Raw genomic sequence first — 22,395 nt, 5'->3', positions numbered from 1 at the left:
TTTCTATTCTCACATTTAAATATTCTGTACATTTTTATAATCTCTTTTATATTTTTCCCACAGTTTTATCGTTATCTAATAAAAATTGTTTACATTCGTGTTTGCAAAGGAAAGAAAGTGTTCGCTCATTTCTTATTATCGCGGATGTAACTTAACATTCGAAAAGTTTATACTTGCCGATGAAATACTGATAACTTTTCAAGTTTTTGTGGACAAAACGAAACATTGGAAACGAGGATAGAAAAAAAGAGACCCTGTTTTCCATCGTAAAAGATAAAAATTGTATATTCGTAAAAGAAGATCTATCCAAAAGGCCCAAATGCTACCCCGTAATCGTCCGTCATGCCCATGAAGTGCACTTTTGCCCGGCCATTGGATATTTTTTTTCATCTTGTCAAATTATTAACGGACGTTACACACGCGTGAGTGAGCAACGCGCGTACCGCGCTGTGCGAGGTAATACAGTGCCGTGGTTACGTTGATATCCCGCGGGAATGGAAATAGTTGTAATTTTAATTAACCCGATGATTACGCCGTACACTCTCGTCGGAGATCGTGTACACGGCGGACGGTAATTTTGTTCTACATACAGTAGATAAATATGCGATCGCGCTGTGCCGCGCTAAACAATGCTCTTCTGTGATAGTCCTCTCGAATGAACCGTTAATATGTACCGTCATATATCTCAGTTCTGAGAGGCAAAATGTTATGTCTTCTTTATAAGTTGCCTTCCGTTCACCGTACTGACTCGCTTACATTTGCGTCTCTCTATATACACACACGCTATCTTTCATCTTCGTGTAACCGTATATGAGGAATTAATCAATTCGAAACGCGTAAAAATTTCAGAAATCGAATGGATCGTCTTTTTAAAATTAAAATAGACAAGAATTTATTTCTCAAAAATATAACTGTTTGAGCAACTGCATAATGACGATTGTAAAGCATATCTTTCTTCGTCGTTTTTGAATCATCAAACGTTCTCGTCCACATTTACGGTCCAGTCACAACCGAGACACACTGACTCATTGGTATTTATAACGCGTCGTTATCCCGTGATAACAATTTTCAGGCAAATCGCAACAACTGCATCGCGAGACCCGGAGCGCCCCTCCGTATACCGCCGCGAAGCAATCACGCAAATTAACGTAATTCACATATAAAACTTTTTCTCTTCCCCTTTCCCGAGCGTTACGCACGGTCCCCTTGTGCCCGCCCGCAGCCTCTCGTAGTTTTCTACAGATCTTAACGGCACGGATCTCGTAACGTGACTCGATAATTACCGCAATCACGGGGAGCGCCCTTTCGTTATTCCCCCTTTCGTTATTCCGGCCATATGCCGCGGTCGACCGGTACACCCCGAAGGTATGAAGGGCCTTCCGAACTACCGACTGTAAAACTTCCTCCCCGAATGGCGTTACTTCTTTTTTTTTCTCCTCCACGATTCTCCTCGCGAGCAGAATCGTGAGGGAATCTTCCCTCGAGGTGCATCCAAAAACGGATCTCTTCGCGGCGGCGCCTGTCCGATTCCGCGCTTGTCAATTGGAGCCTTCGAACCGTTTCACGAGAAAAAGATACACTCTGGCAAACACCGGCAAGCGCGACTGTAGATTATCCAGAAATGGGTCTGGTATTTACGACAGTATTCTTTCTTGTTTTGGAACCAATTCTTGGGTACAAGGACCGCGAGTAAACCCGCTTCACTACGCGGTGATTAAAAAAAAAAAGAAAATGAGTTTTCTTCGGTTGATATAAAATATATTTTATTTAGCAAACGTTAACTTGCGAAGCTCTCGTAAAAAATAGAATTCGTATGGACGAAACTCGTGCCACTTCGACATCATCTTCAATCTACAGGCATCTACATGATATTCAAGTTTATCAATTTATTAAATAAAAACAAAATATTACGAATATTTCAGCACTAATTTAATTCTATAATTAAAATGGATATCTGTCTAGAAAACATCAAGGTCTTGTGGATATCTAAGAGATATTTCATTAAAGATATCTTTAAGAATTTCTAGAAGACAAATAAAAAGCATTTTAAAATATCTTTTAGTCATCTTCTAGAAATTCATTACAATATTCATAACATAAGATGTCTTTTCATAAGATTTCTAAAAAAGATATATTCAAAATACCTTCATAGATATTTGAAATATTATCTCAAAATGTTGCATAATATATCTTTTAAATTGCTAAAAGCTGTCTTTTCGCAACTTTTTAAAAAATATACAAGACACCTCAAGATATGACAAGATATCTTTTAAAAATCTAAAAGATATCTTTTTGTTTATGTGGGTTGATTATATCACATTTTAAAGAAATGTACAATATCCTTGAAAATTTAAACAAATAAACTTTAGTTTAGAATAGTTATACGTTATTAATTGTAATCTAAATTAGAAAAGAAACGGGTTGATCGTTTTTAGCTGCAGTTCGTGTATATTCCTACCTAGAATTTCTCCCTTTTATGTAAGTTTTATAGCTATTTAACAAGAATAGATTTTAAATCGAATAAAGGCTTACGTTTTATATGAAAGAAATAACTATCTGGCAGTTATCACGCGGTTCGATTAAGACTATTTTTACGAAACAAAACGGTAAAATACAGTTTGTGGAACTTAAACAAGTATTCGCCCTTATCTTCTTAATACTAATAATTTATGAATACATTTTCAACAATTTTCGAAATTATGATTTTTCAACAATCTATTATTATTACTAAAGAAATTAAATTTTATAAATGGGAAGCATTTCGTTTAATTACTTGGATAGTCATATGAGTAGAGTCTTATCTATATGTAATGCTTTAAAGCATTCATAAAATATAATATACAATCGTTATTTCAAAATATTATGTCTATTTTTATAACATAAACATATTTTATTTTACAAAATTGCATGTTCGAAAATTACGAAACAATAATAATAAAAATTATTCGTTAAAGTTTTGTATAAAAGAGTGTTAATTAATTCCAAAATATACATATTATAATTATACATCAATGACCGATTAGATGTTTTTCTAAAAAATGGGATACATTAACGCAAATATAAACGTAGTGCTTCCCATTATTTACCGATACACATACTTTCGTATTCTGTGCTATTTTTAATGAGATTTTATACACATATAATAGTCTTTGTTTGATCATTTATATCATTTATCTAGTTCGTATTAACCTAATTTTTATCATACCCACTTTCATTTTTTAATTGATCGTTTGTGTTTTCTACGTGACGCCTTTGCAAAAATCTCTTTCTCGCAAAAATTTTACGACTTACTACTTGATTCTAACTTTTGATTCGTTTTATTCATATCGTTACTTTCTACGAGTATAACTTCATCATCTGATTCAACCATCTTTTTGCTACTCAATCCTAGTAGTTGTTCTTCCTCTTTTTTCTTATCAAGATTGACAAATTTGGCTAACATATTTTGTCGAGATTTTTCCGGAAACTGTTCTCCCCTACCTACGGAGATTAAAGTCGCCCGTTTAGGAGGTCTTTGTAGCGGGGGTAGTTTCGGTAAGACGGAAACCTGTTTAGATGTCGATGCCGATTGTTTTTTCGTCTCCTCCTGATGCGAATTCAATTGTTTCTTAATCTCCTTCAGATCAGGTGTTGCTACTGATTTTTTCTTCGTCTCATCCTGGTCAGATTTCGCCAGTTGTTTTTTCATCTCTTCCTGCGTAATTTTTTTAGTAAATTGAGTAATAAGTGGTATGTGTTTCTTCTCCTTGTCTTTATCTTTTTCCTCTTTTTCTTTCTCCGTAGTCTTATCGGCTCCAACGTTTAGAATATCGCTTTTCCGGCTTTTCGGTGGTAAAATATATTTCCAACGATTCGGCAACGACAACTCAACGTCGGGAAGATATTGCTTTCGTACGTCCTCCGGGACGTACCAGCAGGATTTGAGATGCATTGGTCCCTCTTCGGGACATGCTATTCTATCGGCGATTTCATTGATTTTCGACAATACGCTAACCTTCGATAAATGGTTCCCGCCTTTTTTACTCCAGAATGTCATAAACTCTCTCATCAGACTGTGTCTACCATATCTGTTCCCGTGTACTAATCGAATCAGATCGGGTAAAGCCTCATCGGGAAACTTTGTCCTTGCTTTTCTCATGGATTGAGGCGTCTTACAATCAGCGTTAATCGAACTATCCTCTTCCGGTGATGTCGACGATGGAAATATTATCGGTATATTGTTGACCCAAACTTGCCGTGCCGATAAAAACTCCTTGACTTTTGGAAGAACTGAAATAAGTTTAAATTTGTGATTATGAATAATTGTGAGAGTGTAAATAACAATGATAGAATATTTAATAGTTTGTAATATATGATATATATAGATATATAACATATTATATGCATATCTGATAATAAAATATACTCACTAGATTCCGGAAAAGAATTGCCAGATCCTTGCCAGATGCAGCCGATTATTTTTGGCTTAAGTTTGTGTGTCTTCGCATTTCTTTCAGCTTCGAATTGTTCTCCCAATATTTTCAGTTTCATTTTCTGTGTTTGCGGCGACTGTAACACAAACGGATGTTTTGCATTGATCTGTATTTGAAAATAAAGATTTTATACGTGAAACAGTTTTCTTAATTTCCATTTTTCTAATATACTTACCATATCCTCCATTTCCTCTTCGTCAGCCCGCGCTTCTTCATCGGACAAATATCTAAATGTTTTACAATTTTTTAATTTAATTTAAAATTTTACATTTTAATAAAATGTGTTATTGAATTTTTGACAGAATTCATATAAATGTGCGAAGACTAAAATAAACAAACATTAAAAATTTAAGTATTTAATTTTAAAATTGTATTCAAGATGATCAGGTTTAAAGTAATGGAATTAATCGATTAATCGCTTTGATTCAGATTTCTGATCAGATAATTTTCGGGATAAATTTTTATAGACTATTTCTAAAATCATAATTTCCATTTTTATGAAAAAATTCTTATGTAAAAAAATTAATTTGAATACGTAATGATACTTACGGATTATTACATTTTGTTATTTGGATTATTTAAAAATTAAATTATTGTAATACATAAAAGAAAGAATGTGTTTCGATAACTTGAATATACCTCGGTTATAATTCATAATTTTATGAAAGTTCATCATTTCTATGTATATTTAATCGATATTATTATACTTACCCGTGAGGAACCATAAACTTATTGTCGACATCGTATTCATTTTCTTCCGGATTTTCCTCATCTTTTTCGTCGTCCGATCCTTTGAGAGACTCGCCAGGTTCTTCCTCCTCCCATTCGTCGTCGGAATCAACTTCATAATCGAACCATTTCTAAAAGATAAAACATATCTTTTCTGTAGACATTTAAATACAGATTCAATTTGTTTATATCGTTAATTTTCATGATTACAAAATTTCCTATAACTATTTTACTTTACATTTTGGAATTAATTATCTTTTGCAAAAGCTTTTTGGATTATATAAAGAATAATTCCATATATGTATAGAGAAAGACATAGCAATCTCACAATTTACACGTTTCTCAATGAACGCCATTTGCATGAGCTACTCGATTAATTTAGATAATTCAACGATCGCGTTTTCGTTTGCTATTGTAGTTTTTTTACGCATTGTCATCGACTGGTTTATCTTAATTTCGGTCACGACCGCGACGGAATCTCAGTTCATTGTGAACAAGCAGGACGTCGGTATCAAAGCGACTTCCTCGACGAGAGATATCTTGGCTTTGCAATCATCTCCGACGTGCTGGCCTGCATGCACTCCCAATTCTCTTAGTTACGATGCTGTAGTCGGCCGCTAAACGTCCTATCAAATGTCCCTCAACATTCATTTTTCTCGCGGTGGCCTTGATGAAGTGTTAATAAATGCTGCCCGTTTGTTTTCGCGTGGAAACCGGTGCAAGGACGATATCCTTGTTGCGAAGATATCGTAATGTACAAAATTACTCTTCCCAATCCAAGTATCGGTCCTTGACGACTGTGATGTGATTATTCTCGCGAGAAGTATGAAGATGTTCCACGGACTTGCATCGGCGTATTTTTGCGCTCGGTGAATATATTGGAAATGTACGATGTACCGCTCGTTATTTGCGTGCAACTTGGTAGCTTGTTAAGTAGCTATTTTCATCTCCGCGTTCGCGACGGCATCCTCGAGTAGCTTGTCGAGTAGCTATTTTTGACACTTTTTATTTTTATTTGCGTGCGTTACGCTTCGAATTTAAGACGAAACAATTCGAATGCGCGTTATCGTGCAGCATTTATCGTGCTGCATCTTTTGAGTGACGCGTCCAACAAAGCGCGATAATTTTCGAGATATAATTGAAATCAATTAGTTCGAATCGGTAATAAAACGCATCGCGGTAGTGCGCTATCCCTCGCCGAAAAGTCGATAAACCCTCTCTTTTCCTCTCTTTCTCTTTCTCGCCTACTTTTCTCTTTGCGCCGCGGCGCGAGATATTCTTTGTTCGATAAATCAACGTCGATTTCATCCCTACGTGAGCATCAATTACAAGACTCTTCTCGAGACATTAATTTATTATCGGGGAGAAACGTAATCTCACGGGCGATTGATACACTCGTCGCTGAGGCGAGTAACACAAAAACAATCGCCGGTTCATCGCTAATAAACAAAAAAGGGAAAAAAAGACCGAGGAGGAAAAAGAGTGTACGTTCAAGCAGCTTTTGGCAGCAATACTGAGGTACGTATGACGTCTCGCGTAGCGTGTAATTTATTATCAAGAATACAAGGTGTCCCAGATCCCAAACCGCATTTCTTTCCAACTGCGGATTCCTTAATCAATTTCAAGCCGACTTCACGAAGCAAGTCGAAGAGGGGATCGAGAATATTTTTAGTTACAAATGTCGCGATTTAAAACAAAGCAACGCTGTATTTTACCGTAACAAAATCTTGATTTGTGACGAGATCATTAAATAAAAACGCTTAACATTAAAAAATGAAAATAGAAATAAATAATATTATTTATTTCTATCTATATTTCTAAAATTATATAATATTACATAATATAATAAATAAAACGTCACATTAATTTTCTGATCAAGAAAAATTAATTCAAAACTGGAGAAAAAATTCACAGTTGAAAGAAAGCTGACAGGATCAATTTGTGTACAAATTGCAAAATGTGTTTTATCAGAATTTATATATCACGAGCGCTATAATACTTTTCAAATTTAATTGTTCCAAATTATTATTTGTTAATTATTAGTACGGTTAACGACCGGACCGTTCACATTTCTCATTGACTTTACAATCGGCATTCGTTTTTACCGGTGAAATCGATTCGGTGTCGCAGTCACTCTGATTAGAGGCGTGAAGAATTGAGAACAGATCTCCTGCATCACCACCGTAGGCACCCTCCGCGCATATGCACGCACGCACGCACGCACAACGCACACACGCGCGAAACCGAAAAGGATGCACAACACGCCCAAGAAGAAAAGCACAGTTATCGGCCCGAGGGTGCGATGGATGCGCTCAACGTTGCGCCGATGCATGCCGCGAAGCGTCGTACATTATTTACAGCGTGTTGTCGCCCGGCGGGCCATCTGTAATGGCTGTTTTATGCCCCATTAAGATTACGACCGGTGCTCCTCGTCGTGGATACAGTAGATTAGGCGGCCCGGCAATCGAACTGATTTATTCCCCGAATATTCGGGGAATATTGCTAGACCTCTTGCACTTCGTTATCGAGTTAGCGTGACGACGGCCTCCGCTCCGCATGGAAATTGGAGACCGCGCCGCTGCTCCACGTGAACTGTCATCGCCGTAAAACGGTGATTGGCTCTATAATTCTACCGTGAGATTCAGATATGTTGCCCACTCGGGAGCTTGTAAAATTACAGTTCAATGAGCCAAACGTCAGAGAGAAATATTTAAAAGAATGCATCGATGTCACTTAAAAAAAAAAAAATTAATTTATACAGCTCTTGAAAAATCCGTAAACATTGTGAATTTATTATCACGTCAAACAGATAAAATTATCAATCACGTTTCCTGTGACGAGCCACTTAATAAGTGCATTAATAAGCACTATCGAGTTTTTAATTTCCCAAATGAGATGGCACGCGCACAACGTTTCGTGCTGCTCATGGTGACGCAGGATCTAAAATGCGTCTCTCGCACGATAAACGCGCGTGTTATCGCCGAACGCATAAATTTCGCGCGAAGCGAACTATTGCCAATCGTCGAGTGATACATTAATTACAAAATGCTACGTTACGAAGTGTATGCCACTTTTGAAAGTGCGTGCATGCGTACATTTGCAATATAAGACAGAACGCGAATTCTCTTTCTCTGAAAGAAGTTTCATATTGTGGAAAATAAAGTCCGCTTAAACTCGATAAATCTTAATGAAAAGATTTAACGATTTTAAGAAAAAATGGCAATACGTTTGACGCAATTTTTGAATTCTCAATTTGGACACAGATGTTAACGAAAAAAAAAAAGTTTTTAAAATAAGCAGCTAAAAGGATATATTTTAAGTTGGTTGCGATTCAACCTTCGGAGAGAATCAAATCGAGCTGTCTGACAAGAACCTGTGATGCGATATGCGGCAGCCGATGAAAATTGATACCTGATATATGGCGCACGGTTACTGAAAGGGTTAAAGCTGCGCACGTGAGCTGCGAAAGCGCGATGTTCGCGGAATATTACGTAGCGTATACGAACGTCAGTGTGAGATATCGTTCCTCTGGACACAATAAAACACGAAATCAATCCGATATCCACGTGTGCCAGCGGATTAGATGTCGATACGACTGCGGGTATCTCTATCCTCTCTAGAGTATTTCTCTATTTCTTTTTTTTTTGTTAAAATCTTTAATTAATCAAGTTTCCTATATATTTTCGTTATTTATTATAATTATTTACATTAATATTCCGCGTATTCTTACGTCATTACTTACACAAATATGCAATGTATCTTTTTAATGCCATTCTTCAAAATTTGATTATTGCATTTGCTTCTAAAAATCAAAGTAAGACATTTAAAAAAGCTTCTAAAAAAATATCTTGATCTTTTAGACACGCTTTGCTTCTGTTAGATGTTTCTTTAGCTCTTACGTAGTTCAGACTTTTGTAGAAATATTTTAAAATGACGTATAACATAATAACGGAATTTTTAAGTGAGCAGCATTTCTTTTAGAGAAAAGTAATTTTATTTTCTCGCTCTATTGCTCTTTTCCGCCGACTTCATTTTCGAAATGCACGCGAGTGCAACGGATCCGAGCACTCGCGAAGATATATCGAATCGCTCGCGGTCGCCAGATAATAAAATGAATCCGCCAGATAAACGTGCCGCTGATGGATCACTATGTCGTCACTGAGTCGTGGTCTGTTTTTCATAACGCACCACGTAAACCGCGATAACTATACCTTTTAGCGCCGCTTCCCCAATCTAAAACCGAATATCAACGCCAGCAGACGCCGAATTTTCGTAGAAATAAAAAAAACGACAGATTACAAATGTTATATTGATCTCTTTACAGAAGTACAGTATTGCTTGTCTCAATCACGATAACGTTAGTGCATAAAGAACAAACGTTTTTACATCCCTTTCTACGCGCTCGTATAGTGATTAATGCAACCAATTGGACTATTGTATGGATTTACGCTTTAAAATCACAGCTATGGAAAAATTACCACTAACATCGTATAATTGAATCGTATAATCTGAAGATTGACGTAAGGGTAGCGTCAAAGCGTTTATCATCTCTTCAGGATGCAGCAAGAAGCTGCCGTAACATGCGAGAACGTATAATCCCCAAGACCGTTTACATGTATTTAATATTTTAAGCGGGATGTCTTACAATCCATTGGTTCTTAAAGAGCGCTGACTACATCCAAGGATACAGAGACTGCGAGATAATATATCTATGGCACAAATGACTCGAATTTGATCCGACCGTTATAGCAAGAGACCCTTCCGTTAACCCTTTCGTGCCTGACTTTTCTAGGAGTAATTAGCATTTAATTCACGTCTTACTAAAAGATTTCTAGGGCTTGATTTTAAAGATGTGGTAAAAAATTTTCAAATTTAAAATGATGGAAATCAAACTTTGCACTCAAATTCAACAAAATTTAGAACATTTTGGTTCATCATATTTAATCCGCCGTTTTTAATTTTAGATTTTCGCCATTAGCAACCTACTTATATCAACTTACATGTGACTACAACAAAATTTAGCATTTTGATCCGTCATATTAAATCCAGCATTTTGAAATTAGATAGCGATTTTGTCCATATAGTCTTGACTTATTTTTCACTTAACTCATCTTAATTTTTCTGGAAGATTTATTTTTATTTTTATCCCATTTTAGGAGTATTTTCGACGAAGTATCAGATCAAGGGAAACTCATGAAGGTGTTGATTTTTTTTGTTAAGTCTTATGCTTTATCTTTAAAACTCAGACAGTTGCTATCTTTATTTTTATAGAATTTTTAAAGGAACAGGACATATACATCTCACCAAGTACGAGAGAATTAACGGATATAGATGGAGATATCAATGATTCCGTAACTTTCATTTCAATTTCTACTTCCATCAATTTTTATGCAACGTCATACTAAGGTATAGAACATGTTGAAGACAGATTATTTGCGAATACAGAGATTCATATTTTCACTTTCTTTTTTCTTTCACAAACAATCGCGTTAAGATTAATCTGGAGGCGAATCGAAAGAGCACCAAGAGATAATAAACGAATCTCCAGATAATCTTATAATCGAATTAATCTCATCTATATGGTGTTATTTTTAGATCAACCGCAGTTTTAAACCCGAATCATCAAATAAACGATAAATGAGTTGTATATCTAAGGTCAACCTCACCGATAAACGAGCGAACGAGCTCCTAATAACGATGGCTCTCGGGTGAGACACCTTTATCGGGTCCCGTGTCGCGTTCTAGGTCAAAGCCATCTGCGAAACACAACGCTTCGCTCTTCGTTTACTCGCGCTTCGCTCTTCGTTTCTTTTCCTCCTTGATGGTAATGCAATTCGGAAATATTCCATACGGGTCAACAGCTCACGGCCGATACTATCGATAAATTTTCGCAATTGAAAAACAGCCGATAAATTCGAAACTTTTTATCGTCGTGACATTTCTCATCAATAATCAATGTATGAATTGTTCAGAATTGTATGAAGTTTTTTTACATGTAAAAACCGATTCAAACGTTCTTAAGAGAACGAAACTGTTTTTATTCTATATTAGTCAGTGGAAAAAATTCTACAAATCTACAAAAATCTTCTATTTTTTATTAATATTGGTTTCAGTGCGAGTTTCGAATAGCTTTGAACATGTGACATCTTGGAAATGACAACTATGGATTTCTTTGGAAGATATATATCTTCGGAAAAGAATGTCTCGCTCATGTACCTACACATTCCAAGCTTGCGCAAGTGTATGGCTCTATAAATGTATGCAACAGTGTAAATAGTCCACATAAGAAGATATGTTCTAATTTTGTGCATGATACTTGAAAAAAAATCTAAAAACAATCTTCAAAAAAATTTCTATTTCTTAACCCTTGCGATACAATGTGAAAAAGGGTGTCTTATTGGCTCAATCATGAATATCTCACGTCTAATCATTTTTCCATATATTTGAAGTCAAATTCGTATGCTTGAAGAATTTATAATTCACTATCTTAACGCGTTTAACTCGATACAGGGCCACAAAAAGTTAATATTAGTTTCTACGTGAGAAAAAGACCAATCTTGGCAAGTGTGTAACGTGGAAAATGTTCGAGGAAAAAAATGTCTCGTTTGTACGCAAAAAAAAAATAAATGATGTATTAAAGCATTAGATATCAATGGTCCGATTGAAAATAATCTTGTTAATTCAATAAAAGTATTAATAAAACAAATACGTCAGACTCTTGTTTTAAAAATGTTACTTGTTTTACTAAGACTGTTATTGAGTTAAGAGAATATTTTCAATTAGATTGCTGTTAGATTATGCTAATACGTGATTTTTTTTAATGTGTGTACATTTGCTTATTTTAAATTTTCGCAAATGTACGTATATTTTACAACAATGTACAATTAAAAATCCATACATAATATATTCCTAAATATTTTTATGAATTTTCGAGCAATAATTTGTGATCTAACGAAGTCGTCCAGTTGTTGAAAATTTTCCTTAATGTGTCCCTAACACGTGCCCAGCAACGTGTTATCTCGAGATATCTTTCGTGTATATATGTGCGACCGATCGATACCGGCTCAGCAGCCTGCTCTCCTCGAATTACATCATGAATCGAAATCGTCAATATATCTGGCAGCCACGTGCACGAAACAGCAACGGCATCCTCGAGACAACCTCGAAGACGAAGAGAGAGAATGCTCTTTCTCTTTCTCTCTTTCCCGAATCCGCGCGGCAACGCGACGCGATTCGTTCAGCGAAATCGGCGCTGATAGCCAGCATCCGAGCATCGCGATTATCCAACGCGCTGCCCGATTAATTTGCATCTCGAGGGGCCGTAAATAAACGGGCTAATTGCTCGATTGGTAGGCATGGAATCAAGTTCGATGTGAATCGATTGCGAGTTTCGAGCCAATTTCGACAGCCGTGTTTCGTTTCATGAAACTTGGATGATGATCGCAAAAGATGGTCCCTTAATTTATCGTAAAAAAAAAAAAAATTGTTTTTCTAACTCCCACTAGATGCCACAAAGTTTGACAGTTTATTTTCGAGAGAAATCGAATCAAGTGGTGCTCGAGAATTTGGAAAATATTATTTTTCTTTTACTAAAGTCAACGGTACTAACAGCTTTGCTAATTACAGGCTACTTTAGGTATGACGTGGAGTTGTCACTTGAAACTAATTTCAAACTAGATTATCTACTAAACATTTGTTATATCTACTCTTTGTGAAATCTCTAAAGAATTTGATCTTTTTTGGCCTATATTGATTTGCGTTTTCTATCTCATATTTTGATATTGTATCTAAAACGAAAAACTTTCAAAACATGATTTATGTCTCTTTCTGAGAAAAATTTTTTCTCAATGTCCGCGAAGGAAATTCGTAGCTATTACGAGATATTTAATCTTATCTACTGTTTTTAGCCTGGAAAGTCTTCGAAAACTTTGGAGAAAAAATCTTTTTTTTTTCGATTTCTTTTCCTCTAATGTTTCTTCGGATCTTTTTCTTTTAAGATGACGTCACCTTTATTGTCAATGATATTAAGATTTCTTTTAAAATCTTTCTTTTATATTTAAAAGCTCTAATAAGTAATTCATCAATAAAGTCCATTGTCATTTATGAGATCTCTGTTAGAATTTATGAAAAAATTTCATTTTTAAAAAGCATTAAATTTTAATTTAGAAAAAAGAGACCAATTGATAATATGGTACTGCTAATATGTAACTTTACTGAATGGAGAATGATTGTTTCGTGCATATACATATCTCAAAGATGCATTATCAAGTTGTGTGTCTGTGCTACAGAAAGAACAGAAAAATATATTTTATTTGTAACAAAAATAAAAAAAAAATACTAGTGCTACTATTTCATAGTTCATTTATCAGTCATTTTTTTCGGATATTTTTAGAAAAAAAAACCGGATTTTTTCCTTAATTTTACTTTTCCGGAAAATTAAAAACACTAGTCTCGTCCCGAAAACTAATATTGTTGTACGACAAATTTGTCAATGTTGATTGACTATAGCAAAGCTCTTAAATCTCTAGAAATTCTTGTATCTTGTAGCCAATTAATATAAAAAAATTCGTACGATAAATGAAATATTAGTCTAACGCGGGCCAGATGACGGATAAATCAACGGACGGATCGCCGTTGAGAATGGTGGTGCCGGCGTTCTCTCTCGGCGTTCTGGCGAGCCGGCGACGTACGCGATCGCGAGGTCCCTGGGGATTGGCACGGTGACGGCGCCGGGTGGCACAGGCCAGCATCCTTATCTCCGGGGAACCGTGTACCACACGCTCTCTCGTCACACGCTCTCGTCGACGTCTTCCCGCCTGGAGGATTCGACCACCAGTTGCAGTCTCGACACGACTACCGATCGGTCGTGACGAACGGATCGACGTTTTCGATTTCGTGTATCTCATCTCCCACGAAATTCGGACGTGCGCGAGATTTCGAAGGTGTACCCTCGCCACGACGTTCTGTTATCGATTTTTACCATAGCTATCCATACACATTTTAGAGATCTCGCAGTCGACTGTAAAGAGAAGAGTTACGGTGGCATTGCAGATTTCTTGTAACGCTCATGACGCTCTATATACGACATCGACATTGTCAAAGAGACAGGATTGCGATTATGATCTAGTACAAGCTAAATATACTGCGAGGAGAAGTTTGCCTTTGTCTGCTTCACGCGAATACATTGTGATGCGATGATCGATAAACAGATCCTCACGTCAATATCGGAACATACGGCTGAGTCAATCTTGAAAGCAATCATGTAAACGTCAGATGGAATCGTTATTCTGAAAGTTATTGTTACGCGTGGTCGCCAATTCATACGAAAAGCGCGGTTTCTGACGATCTTAGCTTCGATTTAATTTTCCGGCATCATGATCGAGGAAGCTGCGACCTACGATGTGAGTACACGACGCAGCGCAATGTTGTATTACGTATCTACGGCCGACATGTACTTCATGTGTAACAATATAACGCTTGCCTGCATACACATCCATCTTTTGCGTTACATAAAAAATTAAATTTCGTATCACTTGTTTAAGAACGAAATTTCTGTCAGAACTGTCACCCATGTGAGAGTGAAGGGTTCACTTACATGTTGATATTAAGTTCATATAGACTTGAGCTGATATTCATAGTCGTAAATAATTTTCAATTTTTGAAAGAAAAAAATGAAAGAATGTATGAAGGAATCTGTAATTAATTACACTTTTAATCAAAGATTGAAAATTATTATGAATATCAGCCTTTAGAGAAATAAAAAAAAAAGAAGTATTTCTCTTCATCTCTAGATGACGGATGAGCTACTGTTCTCCGCCCTTGGCTTGACTATGGACTCCAGCATCGAGAGACAGCTATTTTCCCCGACCAAGACAAATCTACTTAGCGACTATGAAGCATCGTGTGCGACTCCGCTTAGCGACGATTTTGGAATGTTCGACAACCAGTTAAACACGACAAATCCAACAGATTTTTACACGGACTTGAGTAATTCCCTGCAATCGTTTTTGAGCGACTGGTCGACCACCAATACGCCCACGTCGTCAGGTACTCCTTTTTTTCAAGCGCAAATATACAGAAATAATTTAGGTAAATAGAAAACGATAATGCAATTAAGTTCCGTTTATGGCGAGGAAATCCGCTCCGACTTTTATTAAAAAGAACTTTGGATTTTATGCGACGAGAATCGCATCTCTTAGTCTAGAGGGGACTTTTCTTAAAATATGTGCTAAATAATATCAGGTTACTTAAGCGAACTGAGCGAATTGGATTCGGAGCTGGACTGGTGTCTAGAGAAGAGCTGGGACTCTGGCCTACCGGAACGAACGCCACTGTGCACCGCAGGATGCGAAGGATTTTTGCATCTGCCGCCTCTACCGAATCCGCAGCAAACGACACAATATGAAGAACCGTTACTAGTGCTCGGCATCGATTTACGAGCGTTGGATAACACGTTAGGAACAAATACGATAGGTATATAAGACACATTTTAAGAAGATTGGAATCTACATATATCAAAGATTAATTAGAGTATTAAAATAACGGGAATTTTTTCAATTGCAACACAAAAAAGTATCTATTCACTCTTCGATTGCATGATCTGAGATTTAACAAAATATTATACTGTGCATATAAAAATAAACATGCATCTCAATTGCAGATTATAACAACAACCAGTTAGATGACAGTCTCCTAATCTCATCAGCAGCTACTGCCGCATTAGCAACCCACGATTATACCAATCGCAGCTTAGCAAATGCGTCTGAAGATCGATGCTTTCCATGTACCTACCAAGGGTGCCTAAAAGTAATCTTAAACGAGATTTATTTATCAGCTATACACGCCGAGTATTCTAACATAGTCCCTTAGAAAATAGAACTAAATATTGTACAATTGGACTAAAATTATCTTTATATCATAATCATATTTTTTTCATGAAAAATTAATGATATGAATTTTATAGATTAGCTTTTAAGAATTTAAAGATACTTAATTAAAATAAAATCTTTTTCTTTTGATTTTAGGTATACGCCAAAGCGTCTCACTTGAAAGCTCATTTACGACGACACACCGGCGAGAAACCGTTCGCGTGCACTTGGGCCGGATGCGTATGGCGTTTCAGTCGATCGGACGAGCTAGCGAGGCACCGACGATCGCACTCGGGTATTAAACCGTATTCGTGCGAGATGTGTTCGAAAAGATTCGCACGCAGCGATCATCTGGCCAAACATCGTAAGGTGCACCGGAAAAATGCCTACCCGTTGTTCCACGGAGCTAGAGGACTACGCGGCGGCAAGACGAACGTTTCATCGTCATAAGTTTAATTGTAAAACTCCCTCCATCCCCTCGCGTCTTTTAGAATTTCGTCTTAATTAATAAATTAAGTTCATTATTAAGGACATAAATTTACGACACTATGGCATAACTTCTATATAAATTGACAAATAAAGTACTTAAACTGATCCTTTATATGAAACTAAGAAAGATGCTTGCGCCATGTTAATAGTATAGATTAGCATTTCTTAATATTTTTGGCGGCTAACTCTTCTTGAATTCTTAAAATTGTCTTAATATACTTATCTACGTTCCTGTTCAAGAACCACTAGTATTAATTCTAATGAAACTAGCATAAATGCGTTGTATTAAGATGTTCGAAAAATTTATTATATAAATTTTTCAGATACCAGAAATTTTTTCAAGCAAAATTAGCGAGAAACAAATCGAAAAGATACATTAATGCAATGAAAGATTCAATCAACTTCGTACGACTAGTCCCTATTGGTGACAGTTAATTTGTTATTTTGATAAAAAATTGTTATTAATGTGTTTTATAGAATGATAAAATTACGATAAATGCGATATATTCTATTCATCTTTTTTTCCATGTATCTAATATCATTCAACATATTTTTGTAAAAATTAACAATTTTATGCAATCATAATTAGCAATGGAAGATATTTATAGATGAATAATAATTTTCATAAGCATTATTCAATAGTTAATATCTCGAAATAACATTGCGAACCTTTAAAGACCTTTAATAGGAATTACTTTATTAATTCTTACCTTGTCTTTTGCGAACGGTCGCCGAGAATTTAAACAGCTGCTTCGTTTCCGCCACGTGCCCCAGTATGGAGGACGACGATTCTCATTGAACTGTAGTAATTTCGGTCGATGTTTCTCCAAGTTATGAGTGCTCGTAATTATGTTGGAACTGCCGTCGTTGTCGTCGTCTGCACAATCATTTATATTCATTAAAACATTTAACAAATTATATTAGAAGATTTATATTATATAGTTTTATTACAAATATGACTTTTACCTAGCAGGATGATATCATCGTCTTTTGCTTCGAGCGGCCATGTTTTGGAGGAAGTATGTGGGATGACTTTTCCTGTTTTAATATTCTCGAGATATAATTTGGTTTTATCTAAATCTACGTTGCATTCGTTATCTAATAATAATTTATCGTGTTCACTCAATTTTCTTCGACAAATCGGCGCAACTCTCATGTCAGCCTTTATTTCGAAAGGCATGAAATTTTTCACTTTGACGACACTCTCTTCCTCCATCGATTTAACTTCCTGCTTTTTAGGAACGAAAAAACTAACAAAATTCGAGACAGCTTTCTGCTTCTTGCGTTCAGCTTCCAGCCGTTCATCTTCTTTCTTCCTTTTCTCTTCTTCCTTCGCTTCTTCTCGTTTTTTCCGTTCTTCTTCTCTCGCTTCCTTCTCTTTTTGTTTTTGTCTAGAAATAAATGATTTTTTAATATGAAAGTATGCAACACAAAATGCATAATAAAATGCAAATTGTTCTTACTCGAGCTCCATCTGTTTCTTAAGTTCTTTTAATTCTTTTTCCTTTTTCTTTAGTTCCTTTTCTATTTTTTCTTTTTCTTCTTTTTCCTTTTGTTTCTCCTCTTTCTCCCTTCGTCGATTTGCTTTCTCCTCTTCTCGTTTTTTTTCTTTTTCCTAACACAGAATCAATAAAAGTGAATTGATATATGTGCAATATAATTAAATCCATTTTATAAATAAAAATAGAAAAATTAAATCTTTTATATACAATACATACATACCATTTTTAATTTTAGCCTTTCTTCTTTTCTTCTGGCAATTTCTTCTCTCTTTTCCAATTGTTTCGGTGTTAATCTTTTAATTCTTTTTATATTTTTGTCAGTTTTTGGAGTAACAGAAGTTGCAGGTGTTGTCTCTTTATTTTCTGTGACTTCCTCATTTCTATTTGATATTGATTTATCTAACTCACTTGAAGTTTCATTATCCGAAGTTAAAATAGTAATATCACAGTCTGATTCCACAGCAGAACAATTTGCATCCTTATTAGCAACTTGATCATCCATTTCATTTAGATGAGATTTATCTTGCAATTCAGATTGAATAAACTGTGCATCTGAACTTTTATCAACTTCCGAACAATTTTTTTCCTTATGTACAGGTGTATCTGGACAATTCTTTTTATCTTTTAAATTATTATCATGATTAATATCAGTTTCTTCTTCCCTCTCTGTCCTCTTGAGAAACTTAGTTAAGGCACCATGCTTTTGTTCAGATCTATCCAATTTCTTATTTTTTCCTAGATTCCTTTTGGGTGTATTTTCCAAACTTTTCTTGATCTTTTGCTGATCACTTTGTTCTAGGTCCTTCTCCTCGTCAATCGGTATTATTTCAATGCTATCACTGCTACCATCAAGTTTCTTCTCGATCATATTTTCTCTTTCCTTCTCAGGTATACTCCTGACCAAATTCTCTTTTGTTTCAAGTTTTACGACCTTTGGACTCTTAGACCCCACTAAAGGTGACATTAATTTCCTCTTTTTCTTCTTATCAGACACATTGTTTTTACTGCTTGGCGATTTGGAAGTATTCAACATTTGAAATGGCAGTTGTGCTGAAATAATGAGTGATCAATGAACATTGATGTAAGAACAATGGCTACAGGCCTGTGCTTTTCTGCTGCGCTAAATTACAAATTAAAATTTTGTGTGCTTTCGCCAAATTTTAAATATATCTTTTTCATTTTAAGTACAAGTGCATTAGTTCAGTTATACAAAGACATCAATTATACATATGGAATGTGTCACAAAAAAACCAAAGTACCTTGCTTCATTTTCTTTTTCTTCCCAGGTGTGACTACTTCTACTGTACAATCGTTGTCTTCCGTCGAAACGTCCATACTTTTTATTTGTTAAACCTAGAACAAAGCATAAAAACTGCGATCTTCTTTTTTTTTATTTCTATCATGAATATTAGATATAAGATCGCGCATTCTCGCCGAGCATGAATTGAATTGTCGAGAATTTACCTTTTTTACGCTATTTTCAAAATATCGCGATGTCACGTTCCCTAAACGTTACTACGGACGGATCTGTCAGTGTCTTGCCGCTATAACCTAAACGAGAATCGGAATAATTCGCAGAGACAATTCAGCTGGTTGTGCGGAGAACGCGAACGCGTCGTCACATGAACAATGGAGGCGCACTGAGGGAATTACGAGCCGATGAGTGTGTACTCTGTGGCATTTAAACGAACATCGCGTTAAATAACAGGCACAGCACATCGCCAACTCCACACACGATCCTAACAAAATCCGCGGGAAAACGCGAGGGAGGGATAACTTCACGCGATATGTATAGAGAAAAGCTTGAGAGTGGCAATGCCTACGATTTAGCTGATACGATTTTTTCGAGACGCCATCTCTACAACGTGCACATACACTACGATGCCAATATACAGGTTCGATCTCGGACAGCGCGTCGCTCGACTATTGGCACACCTGACGAAGGAAAAACCGAGCGCGCGTACACGAAATCTTAACAATAAATCCTAACCCGCTTTCGCTCGATTCATAAATTCGTTTTGTCGCGATTTATACGAATGCAATCGAGACGAGACGCGAATACTGAATCGTGGGGACGAATAAACTACAATACAAGTAGAAAATGACTCACCGTTCGCCGCTGGTCGCTCCGTCTCGGCTCCACAGCTCTCGAACATTCGAGATCCAAGATCCTCCTCACGACGATTCGTCTTGATTCACACTTAGCATGAACGCACGACCTTTCGTTTTTGGCACTCTCGGTAGTCACGCACGTCGAAAACTCAAGATACGAGGCAGCGGAGAAGATGCGAAACACAATTGAACGCGACGCGACTTCGCACCATCGTGTCCGACACGACGGGTGTGAAACGAGTGTTCGCTACTTCACTTTACTTTCGATACTCTCAAAACATTCACTCGCATCAAACATTCGTACGGAACGACAAGGATGCGAGTTGAAATGCGCCACAACACGCCTGAACCAGAGAGGAACCTGAGAGCGGCCATGGCGGCCTTTTCCTATAACGCTTCGAAACTCCCGTACACTAGTGACGCACATCTATTCTGGTCAGAATAGGAACTACGTGTCACATCCATTTTGCAACCCGCCGTTAAAAACAGTGTGGATGTTAGCACGGACAACAACCCACATCCATCTCTCGAGAAATGGATGTAGGTTGTTGTCCGTGCTAACATCCATTTTGCTGCAAATAAAATCTGACGCGTATCGCGTATGTTGCATCCAGAACAGGGGTCGAGAATGTGCACAAATGATTAATTACGTCTACTTTCGCGTAATTTTTTATTTATTATAGTCTGAATTATTTACATTAACATTGATATTAATACCCCACATAGCACGTAATATTTCTGTGATATCACAGAATCATTGCAATATCACAGAAATATTACATATTACTGTGAAATATCACAGAAATATTACTGTGATATTACACAGTGATAATGACATTGAAATATTCCACTGATATCACAGAAATATCACAGAAATATTATTGTGATATTACACAGTGATAATAACATTAAAATATTCCAATGATATCATTGCAATATATTGTTGCAATATTTAATTTCAAAGAACAAGGTAATGTCAAACCACGTTTTTATTATGTCTTATTAATGCAACATCACTATCTCTTTGATTAATTTCGATATTTTTAGTATCCTTAATATTCTTGGTAATTTCGGTATCCTATAGAAGAAATCAACTTACAAATAAAATAATAATGTCTTTGCCCTTTCGTGGAATAAAAGTAAATGTTAAGAAAAAAAATTTATTATAAATTTATTATTAGTTTAGATATTTACTTAGTTTATTCCTTAAACTGTATATATGTATAAACTATAATGTACGCTCTTCTATGTAATCTATCAATTTAATTGTTGCTTTACAACTCGATCAATAATGATTTTATTAAAAAATTACAGAAAAACCTTTGTATTTATCTTATTGTCATTTATAATTTTTACAGGAGCACAAAATTGATTTTAATTTTTAAAAATTTTTATCATGAGGAATTTAAAAAAAAAATGTTTACAAAAAGTTTTGTTAATACACATTTATTATTCACTTGGCAATAAATATTTCAAAGTATATTAAGAAGTTTTTAAAAAAATATACATTTTTACGTTATTTAATATTTACTGCTCGGTACATTATTTTGTGAAATAGTTTATTCATTAATATTGATTAGACTATTATACACCACAGTAAAAGGTTTTTCATGTTAATTAAAATATTAAATTTCCAACAAATTTTTCTTTAGATTTCACTTTTTTTCAACTCTATTAAAAAATATGATTATATATATTCTATCATTAATTAGGTATTTTACAATGTTCATTAATTATATGTATGTATATAATGTTGCGGCTCGGTCACCGACCGTCACAACATACGACGAAACAAGCGAGCACGTACACAGCCGCTATGCGGTCCCGCCGTGTGTATAAGACTCCACGCAAACAAGTGAGTGCTGGCACCACCGCTAGGTGGCCACGCCGCTGGAGACCTTCTCGTGAGTCAAGTGCAGCCTCAGGTGTTATATCTAGACGCCACTGCGGCCGACCGGGCCGACTCACCACGACTCACTAGCTCACACTTCAGTGAGATTTTAAAGAAAATTGTTGCTTGTTGTAATTTGGAAACGAATACTTGTTCTAATTTTTTTCCAATGTAACGTCCCTTGAAAAAAAAGTTGATAAACTTGTTTCAATAAACTGATTACTGATCAGTAACTGATTATATTTTGTCAGTTACTGATCAGTAATCAGTTTATTGAAACAAGTTTATCAATTTTTTTTTAAGGGGTACGTGTGGAACGCTGTTCCATATAA

At 35.9% G+C, this 22,395-nt stretch overlaps 2 protein-coding genes across 5 annotated transcripts; one reads left to right on the top strand and one right to left on the bottom strand.

Moving 5' to 3' along the window:
* Window positions 1-1,741: 1,741 nt before the first annotated feature.
* On the bottom strand, window positions 1,742-20,553 carry LOC105207565 (chromatin assembly factor 1 subunit A). 3 transcript variants are annotated; one of them, XM_039457223.1, is made up of 10 exons: window positions 20,171-20,553; window positions 19,320-19,413; window positions 18,281-19,110; window positions 18,022-18,173; window positions 17,525-17,949; window positions 17,269-17,435; window positions 5,184-5,332; window positions 4,648-4,699; window positions 4,410-4,548; window positions 1,742-4,269 (listed from the first exon to the last, which is right to left on the bottom strand). In XM_039457223.1, the coding sequence occupies exons 2-10, from the start codon at window positions 19,393-19,395 to the stop codon at window positions 3,281-3,283; spliced, it is 2,979 nt and encodes a 992-aa protein (XP_039313157.1). In that variant the 5' UTR covers window positions 19,396-19,413; window positions 20,171-20,553; the 3' UTR covers window positions 1,742-3,280. The 3 variants fall into 3 exon arrangements, with proteins under 3 accessions (XP_039313157.1, XP_025988087.1, XP_039313156.1); XM_026132302.2 differs by lacking the exon at window positions 20,171-20,553 and adding an exon at window positions 19,525-20,086 and having other exon boundaries at window positions 19,320-19,432; XM_039457222.1 differs by lacking the exon at window positions 20,171-20,553 and adding an exon at window positions 19,525-20,085.
* On the top strand, window positions 5,703-17,060 carry LOC105207564 (E3 SUMO-protein ligase EGR2). 2 transcript variants are annotated; one of them, XM_011177099.3, is made up of 5 exons: window positions 5,703-6,719; window positions 14,993-15,248; window positions 15,444-15,674; window positions 15,862-16,007; window positions 16,226-17,060. In XM_011177099.3, the coding sequence occupies exons 2-5, from the start codon at window positions 14,993-14,995 to the stop codon at window positions 16,517-16,519; spliced, it is 927 nt and encodes a 308-aa protein (XP_011175401.1). In that variant the 5' UTR covers window positions 5,703-6,719; the 3' UTR covers window positions 16,520-17,060. The 2 variants fall into 2 exon arrangements, with proteins under 2 accessions (XP_011175401.1, XP_011175400.1); XM_011177098.3 differs by lacking the exon at window positions 5,703-6,719 and adding an exon at window positions 13,344-14,602.
* Window positions 20,554-22,395: the final 1,842 nt, after the last annotated feature.

This window comes from Solenopsis invicta, chromosome 14 (genome assembly GCF_016802725.1).
Source record: "Solenopsis invicta isolate M01_SB chromosome 14, UNIL_Sinv_3.0, whole genome shotgun sequence".
Taxonomy (NCBI): Eukaryota; Metazoa; Arthropoda; class Insecta; order Hymenoptera; family Formicidae; genus Solenopsis; species Solenopsis invicta.
The sequence above is the reverse complement of the archived record's forward strand: the minus strand, read 5'-3'. Positions and strand labels throughout refer to the sequence as shown.

Bases quoted from the DNA above. Each gene is read 5' to 3' on its own strand.
- LOC105207564 (XM_011177098.3), top strand. From the start codon at position 14,576: ATGATCGAGGAAGCTGCGACCTACGAT. The intron at 15,249-15,443 runs GTACTCCTTTTT...AAATAATATCAG, and splicing joins CAATACGCCCACGTCGTCAG to GTTACTTAAGCGAACTGAGC. The intron at 15,675-15,861 runs GTATATAAGACA...TCTCAATTGCAG, and splicing joins GTTAGGAACAAATACGATAG to ATTATAACAACAACCAGTTA.
- LOC105207565 (XM_039457223.1), bottom strand. From the start codon at position 19,395: ATGGACGTTTCGACGGAAGACAACGATTGTACAGTAGAAGTAGTCACA. The intron at 4,700-5,183 runs GTAAGTATAATA...TAAAACATTTAG, and splicing joins AAGTTTATGGTTCCTCACGG to ATATTTGTCCGATGAAGAAG. The intron at 4,549-4,647 runs GTAAGTATATTA...TTTGTGTTACAG, and splicing joins AAGAGGAAATGGAGGATATG to TCGCCGCAAACACAGAAAAT.